Raw genomic sequence first — 8,126 nt, 5'->3', positions numbered from 1 at the left:
TTAGATGTACCGTTGCGTGGAATCTGTTCTTGGCTAGTTTTTTCTACTTCTTCTACTTTATTTTGCATAATTTCTATTTTTACAAAATGTTTCAGGATACAAACATATTTGGAATACATATACATTGATAATTATTTTACACACAGGAAATATTCCAGAATACAATTACTTATAAATATCTCTAATTCTCCTTAATGATTTCTGTCCATCAACTGTTTTTATTCGATTCCAGTGAGTTGCTCATCTGTATCATGATAACCACATAAATCGTCACAGTATTCAAACACTGTGAACAGTAAAAACGCAAAGCACAAGTTATCACTCGCATTTTTGTCTTTATTTCACAATTTATTTAACAAATAATACGCTTTTAAGTCTTCGAATCTACGAACCGAGCTTAGAAACGGGTAATTTAACAAGATGCCAAACATGAAGAACTGCACGGGGCTTTGCGCTATTTGAAGATCAAACTGCTGAATCTAAAAGAATTTGTTAATCAGAACGACGGCTCATAAATCGCTATTAACGATGGTGATTTCCATCGCACCAACAAACCTCTTCCCGTATATCAGTATCCGGGCAGCATCCATAAATCTCGTGGATGATCGCGCTGGTCTTCATTCCCTGCGTGAAAAATGAATATCGTTAACGATTACCAAGAGTAAGCAATTAGAAAATGTCGCGCGGGATGACTCACCTCGTTGGTCGCGTGCTTGCAAACGAAATTTATGAGAACGATTACCAATATGTAAGAACTTGAATATATAATTTCACCAAATGCTTCAAATATTACGTATTTTGTAATTATCTGCGACTGGAACAACACGACGTATGAATCGTAAAAAAATATAGTTAAATAAATTATGGAGGTTCCAATATTTAAAGCGATCTGTACGCCAAAACTGATGCACAGCGTCTTTAATATCTTGCACAGTTCCAGATGCGTCTGTCTGAGAAACGTTTAAGTGATAAGAACAAGTATGTAAATCGTAATACGTGTTTTTAACTATTGAGACGGCAAAATAATGGCGGCTCCGAGATCGATTTTTGTTCTTCAAAATTACGAAATAAAAATTGCCAAATTTAAAAAATTACAAAAAGAATGTATTTTTTACTCAATGTATCGTTTTTTTCCTCGTTTATTTTTTTTCTTATTTTAATAATTTACCACGTAATTCGTGCTCACCTGATTGTTTGCAACAAGTGTATCCTTTTTCGACATTCCGCGATCATAACTAACCTTCGGACCGAATTAGAATCTCTGAATTGATTTTTAAATTGGCTTTGAAATTCCATTTGAAACAATTTTTGAAATTGAGACGGCAGACGAGATTGAGTTCGCGATCTAATGAGATCACGTTTTCCTGATATGGAAATTCGTATTCGGGACTGCAGTTGCGGATTCAACTGAGACAACACTTTTATAGAAAAAATGTTTTGATGTTGTTTGCCATCTATGCTTTCAGCATGATCTTTTATAGCAAAATGATTCCGTTTTTTTTCCTCCGTCATCGAGACTTCCACATTTTCTGTCAGTAATTCATTAAGTAACTTGAATCTCGTTTCTGTCAGTAATTTATTAAGTAATTTGAATCTCGTTTGCAAATACCTGTAATTACAATATCAAATTTATTAATATTTATATTTTTAATTTGCACACACATATTATGCACATTGTATATTTGATATAATTTATATATTTTTTATATTATTAATTCACTTCTTTTCATCTTTTAATAGAAGAACCTAATATCAGTCCCAATTTTTTTGGAAAGGCATGATGAATTAAAAATTACCGACCAACAGCATAAGACAAAATATTACATAGAATATTAAAAAGCAATTTTATATTTTTAATTTAGTCTTTACTGCGACAGTGGTATTAATTCTCGTAAATTAAATAATTAATCGGTTTTAGAATAGAGAATAAAAAAATAGAATATAGAATAAATAAAATATAGAAAAATAGATAATATAAATAGATAATATAAAAGAAACAGAACATAGAACTGATTTATCTGACAAACTCACCTCACGAATATTGAAAATTCAAAGATGACGAGGAGTCTGATGCTTGTTGCCTGTATGTCCGATATAACTATCCAAATTACACTTAGTAGATCTGTGAATAGGAGAGACCGGGACAGGTTTGAATAAGGGGCAGGTTAATAAAATGTTTCGTTTATATACTCACTATGAAAGAAACAATGCGAAAGGAATCGCAAAATGTTGCTTTCGGAACTTAGGTATTAATCTTTTCATCAAAATAGGAAAAATATTACGGTTAACATAAAAAGAAATATGATTTGAGAGCATCGTAGTTACTTTTCGAGCGAATCGAAATTTTTTGTTAATATTTTCTATCGCGACTGGATAAACCTAAGTGACGTGTAATTGGTTAATATAAAATTTTCTGTCACTTAAATATATTATTTTATATTTAGCCATTTTTTCAGTGGTATCGGTAAGTTATTTTGTATCAAATAAATTTTATTTTAAGATATAAATTTAAATATTACGCATAGTTGTGTAAAATAATCTCTAGTGGGGTAGAAAAAAAACAGCCTACAGAACTCCTATAACGTGGTTTCGCAGGACGTGCGTGCTGCGAGCTACTCCTGACTGGTATGTAACCTGGCATGCTAATTCGATATCTTTGAATCGCATTTATAAACTATCATACAAGCGGAATTTTGATAAACGAAAAGTTGTTTTGGTACCAAGAATCTCTCGGTGCATTCTACATAATTTTGGGACATCCTATATATAATGTTACGCAGGTGCAGATACTCCATGTTTGTATTTTGGTTATTATAGACGAAAATATCTAGGTTGCAGGATTTTTCGTAACACAAAAACATAGAGGAAGGTTGTCGATATCATCGTTGCTTAGCTCAACCACAATAATTAGTTATCTGATAAGTATTAATATCGAAATTCAGAAAAGTTACCGAACCTGACTCGTAATCCTTCATCTCCTCCTCCCTCAAGATGCTTATACAGAGGATATACAAGAACCAGACAACTACAGATCCGATTGACAAAAAGTATATTCCATTGTAGTTGAACATTGATCCAAGTTGTCGCAACGTCTCGTCGATCTGGATCATTTTTCGGTAGCATGCGTTGACTGTCTGCGAAGGTCAATTTGCACGATAAGAAAAGAAAAAAAACTGTTTATGACTCAATGCGTTTGTTCGCACTCACCTTCGTGTAAAAATAACCATGAAGCATTTCATACACAGTGAAGAAGACTTTTATATTGGCTAGGAATTTGTACAAAACACGCTCTAGCTTCAACATATTATCATGTAGAATATCATCATTGAAGAATATAATTTCTGCATTTGTGGACACACAGAAAACGCTGAGCAGGAACAGGAGGTAGATCAGGCTCGGCACGATGCGTAATTTTCCACGAGGATATTCGAAAATGCGAAGTCCCACAAGGTAGTTCAGGGTAACAATCGGCGATATCGCATCGGACAGGTATTTCGGAGCCGTGAGTAGTTTCATCTCGAAGACTTTCCTTTGCTTCCTTGCACACTTAGGATTTTAATCACCGACCGTCGCATTGAAATATTCCAAGTGAGAAACTAGCACGCATGATCGGCGAAACAGCAGTACCGTGCTCACAGTCACGAATAATAATTATCTCATAAGAGAACTCATTAACATCATCGACGATGGCAAGCAAAATTCAAATATTTCTCTTCTTTTTCACGGGCAAAGTTCCTAAATAAACAAAGTTCCTGAATGTTTATATCGGCTGCTCAGCGTGTAAGGAATAGAAATAGAAAGAGACGAAGTTATATAAAAAAATTCAGATAAAAACATTAAATTGATACGACGTATAACAAACAGAATTTGTCTCTTACGATATTCCAGTTAAAATAACACACACACATATATAATTGGTAATATTGTGCGAGTCATTAAGCTTCACAAAGTCGTCCCGCACGGTAGTCGACGATGACAATGAAACAGATTGTGTTGCGAAGCTTACTGTTTTTACTACTTTCACTCCTCGTTTGTCTTATCAGAACTTATCAACGGTCTGTCATTCGCCGCACGACCAAAGAGCGTGCAAGTGCTCATAAATAATTATTGCATGGAGCGAAAGCGCGTTGCAAACGAATCGCGACGGTCATTGCAGCACTCCACCATGTCGAGAGGGTCAAGTACCTGATGAGAAATTTGTTAAACAAACGCGCTCGCGGTACACCTAATCATTTTAATGCGACTACAGCCAGCCCATAAAAAGGTTGTAACTTTTCCTTCGACAAATTTTGAGTCTCGTATCCAATAGAAAATTGTATCTCCCCTGAGAATCAATAAAAACAATTTCTTTTTGTTAGACATAAAATATATTCTGGGACTTATAAAAAAAGAATGCAATCTTTCTGTGACTGACTATACAAGGCACAGGTGCGTAAAAAGCAGCCAGCTGGCTTAAAGACGGTCGAGCGGGATGGTCATTACTGTATGCGACTATCGCGAACGCAGCTCTTTATTACTCCGGACAGAAGTGATGAAGATAGTATAGAGAGATGTTAATTATATTCTACCACCTACAATCGCGCTTGAGATCGTCAGTCCTATCGAGCTCAACCGTCATGTCGAGATAACCGCATCGCGACGCTGGCGTTGTTTAACCGAGTAAATTCTTAATTATTACTTAGATGGAAAAGTGTATTTGTAGGATATATTAATTATATATAGAGCGGGGACCGACCTTGTCGCTATTAAAGTGCGCCGTACGCTATTACATAACTTTTCCGTGCATAATTTACGCTTGTTTAGGGAATTTTGCATTATCTTGAATTGTAATCAGTCGGGGAATGTAGTTGAGTTAATGTTTTCCTCTCTATTTTTTCCAGGCGAACAAGAGAGATGTCACAGGATTATTACGTATCTCGATGGTTAAAAATAATGAGAAAATTTACTTCCTCGTCATTTATTCCACGCCGGGAACATGATACATCGCATCGCGATTATAACATATGATCCACCACTAATTAAATGTGTCATTTGTCCAATATTATGTTACGTTGCGTAATATCGTGTAATGTTGTCAAATTATCAATTAAAGATATTGTCGGTCGACATCGTTCAGAAAGGATATTAATCACAGAGAATTTTTTTACGGTGATTTTCCACTTTGGTATATCGAATATCGTAAAAATAAATACACAATTTTTATAGTTAATTTTACTCTATTAATCGAGTCGAGAGAGATGTTAAATTTGAATTTGAAAAATTATTTCTGCAGATTAACTTGCGGAAAGCTCATTTTATGCATTAAGTAATATTATGTATTAGGTTGGGGAAAAAGATCAAAAGATGGGACGAAGAACATATGTCATGCAATAAATGACACGTATTTTTTAAGCGTACACTTAATACGTTCACATCCGATAGTTTCCGTCGTATTTAATATTGTAATGAACAATCAAAGGACTGAGTTCAAGCCACAAACGCAACAATTAAACTTAACATTTAACTTAAAGACGTTAAAGTTGCATCAATTTGTTTGGAAAGATGGATTAGATACATCGTTGCGTAAAAATCTTTCTTTGTTCTTCTTTATATCTCTATTTTATTTTGTATGGTTTCTATTTCTACAAGATATTTCAGGATACACACATCTAGAACATATATACATTGACAATTATTTTATATACGATAAATCCCATAAAATATTTATTAATTTTTTATTAATATCTACAATTTCTTAACGGCTTCTTCTCCCTTTTCCAATTTTAACTCGAACCCAGGTAGTTACTCATTTCTATCATGATAACTATGTAAATCGTCATACTTTTCAAACACTGCGGACAGTAAAGCGTAAAATCACAAATCATCATAAATCACCACTCGTATTTTTGATTATACTGTAACATATAATATGCATTTTAAGTGCGAATCTACAAACCGAGCTTAGGATCTGATAATGTAAGAAGATGTCAAACGTGGAGAACTCTATGGGATTCTGCGTTACCTGAAGATCAAATTGCAAAATCTGAAAGAATTTGCCAATTAGAACGATGACTTATGAATCGCGATTAACGGTGGTGATTTCCATTGCGAACAAACCTCGTTTCGTATATCGATATCAGGGCAGCAGCCATAAATCTCGTGAATGATCGCGCTGGTTTTCTTTCCCTGTGTGAATGATGAATATCGTTAATTAAAACAATTATCTAGAAAGTTTGCAATTAGGAAGTATCGCGCGGGAGGAGTCACCTCGTTGGTCGCGTGCTTGCAAGCGAGTTTTATGAGAATGATCTCCAGCATGTAAGCGCTTCCTAATATGGTTTCAGCAAACATTACAAATGTCAGTCCGCCATTTATAACAACTTGCCACTGCTTCAACTGGAGATACAAATAATATAAAAATAGAGTTGTGTAAATGATGCAGATATCGATTTCCGATGCGATCTGTATGCCAAAGCTGATGCACAGCATTTTGAATACCCTGCATAGTTCCAAGTGCACCTGCCTGAATAACGTTTAAGTGATAAAAAAAGATATATAAATTATAAAACATATTTTTAAATATTAAGCCGGCAAAACTGTCCAAAACAAAAATTGTCAAATTTTAAATATTGTGTATTTATAAAAATTGTGTTTTTTTTTTATAGAGTACTCCGTTTACTTGTCCTTCATCTATTTCTCATACACGTTTGTTTTTCCATTTTTACTTTAATATTTTGGCACATAATTCATATTCACCTGATCGTTTGCAATAAGTGTATGCTTCTCCGACATTTTGTGATCATAATTGATCTTCGGACTGAATGTGAATCTCTGAATTGGTTTCTGGTTTGGTCCTGAAGTTCCATTTGGAACTGATTTTGGTGTTGAGTCGGCAGGGGAGACCGATTTCGCGATCTAACAAGATTACGTTTCCGAATGTAATTAATATGTTTCCCTGACATTGAAATTCGTGTTCGGGACTCCAGCTGCCAACCCAACTGAGATGACACCTTTATAGAAATAATGTTCGGGCCTTGTTTGCTATCCATGATTTCATTATAATCCTCCGTAGCGGGAACATCCAGTTTTTTTCCTTCTGTCGTCGACACTGCCACGCTTTCTCTAAGGAGATCATTAGCTAATTTGAATCTCGTTTGCAGATATCTGCAATTATAATATCAAATTTATTAATATTTATATTCTTAATTCACACACACATATTATACATTATATATTATTTATTTATTATATATTACATATATATGATATGTACATGTTTTTTATATTATTATTTCACTTCTTTTTATTTTTAGCGGTAGGAAGTAACTTTCAGTCCTTACTTCATCTTTCCTTGCGTAGTGAACTAAAATTTACCGACTAACAATATGAGACTACATATATGACATTACATAGATATTTAAAAAAGCAACTTTATATTTATTAATTTAGTTTTTAGATGCAATGGAGATATTAATTTTCGTGTTATTCTATATTCTTAAATTGATTAACTAACCAGTCAATCGATTTTACAATATGGGATAGAAATAGTATATAGAAAGATGGAACAGAGAAACATAATAATCGAGAAAATAGAACATTAAATTAATTTCTTCGGCACACTCACCTCATAAATATCGAAAATTCGAAGGCGATGACGAGACTGACGGCCGATCCATATATCTCCCATATAAGTATTAAAATCGTAATTGCCAAATCTGTGCGTTGAATATGCCGGGGCAGTTTGGTATAAGGGGCAGGTTAGTAAAGCATTTATATATTCATTGTAAAAGAAATGATGCGAAAGCACTCGCAAAACGTTGCTTTCAGAAAAAGACTAGTATTTATTTATTTTCTGAAAGCAACATTTTGCGAGTGCTTTCGCATCATAACGAAAATCAAATTTTCGTTAAAATCAGAAAAATTTTACGGATAAAAGAATGAGAAATAATTTGTGTGCACTCGAATAAATTTTCGAATGCCTAGAAATTTTCTTTTAATATTGTTTTTCGTAACTGGATAAACCTAAATGTCATTTAATTAGTTGATATGAAGCTTTCCGCAGCTGTGTAATATATTAGCACAGGTATGAATTTAAAGCATTTACTATACTATATATATAAATACTATATATATATATATATATATAT

At 33.7% G+C, this 8,126-nt stretch overlaps 2 protein-coding genes across 2 annotated transcripts in view; both read right to left on the bottom strand.

The window, feature by feature from the left end:
- Positions 1 to 208: 208 nt before the first annotated feature.
- On the bottom strand, positions 209 to 3,516 carry LOC106748745. Its single transcript, XM_014627589.1, has 9 exons — positions 3,208 to 3,516; positions 2,957 to 3,134; positions 2,032 to 2,122; positions 1,241 to 1,609; positions 896 to 950; positions 698 to 814; positions 556 to 624; positions 393 to 479; positions 209 to 286 (listed from the first exon to the last, which is right to left on the bottom strand). The coding sequence occupies exons 1-9, from the start codon at positions 3,514 to 3,516 to the stop codon at positions 209 to 211; spliced, it is 1,353 nt and encodes a 450-aa protein (XP_014483075.1).
- A 2,246-nt stretch (positions 3,517 to 5,762) lies between these two features.
- Positions 5,763 to 8,126, bottom strand: part of LOC106748738 — a 3,555-nt gene continuing 1,191 nt past the window's right edge. Inside the window, exons 3-9 of the mRNA XM_014627576.1 lie at positions 7,604 to 7,694; positions 6,974 to 7,143; positions 6,736 to 6,833; positions 6,247 to 6,375; positions 6,097 to 6,165; positions 5,936 to 6,001; positions 5,763 to 5,831 (exon numbers count right to left, since the gene is read on the bottom strand). Of these exons, the coding sequence (XP_014483062.1) occupies positions 5,763 to 5,831; positions 5,936 to 6,001; positions 6,097 to 6,165; positions 6,247 to 6,375; positions 6,736 to 6,833; positions 6,974 to 7,143; positions 7,604 to 7,694 (692 nt within the window). The remainder of the gene's footprint in view (positions 5,832 to 5,935; positions 6,002 to 6,096; positions 6,166 to 6,246; positions 6,376 to 6,735; positions 6,834 to 6,973; positions 7,144 to 7,603; positions 7,695 to 8,126) is intronic.

Source organism: Dinoponera quadriceps, unplaced genomic scaffold (genome assembly GCF_001313825.1).
Source record: "Dinoponera quadriceps isolate SergipeBrazil2010 unplaced genomic scaffold, ASM131382v1 scaffold37, whole genome shotgun sequence".
In the NCBI taxonomy this organism is placed as follows: Eukaryota; Metazoa; Arthropoda; class Insecta; order Hymenoptera; family Formicidae; genus Dinoponera; species Dinoponera quadriceps.
This window is presented reverse-complemented; position numbering and strand designations above follow the sequence as displayed.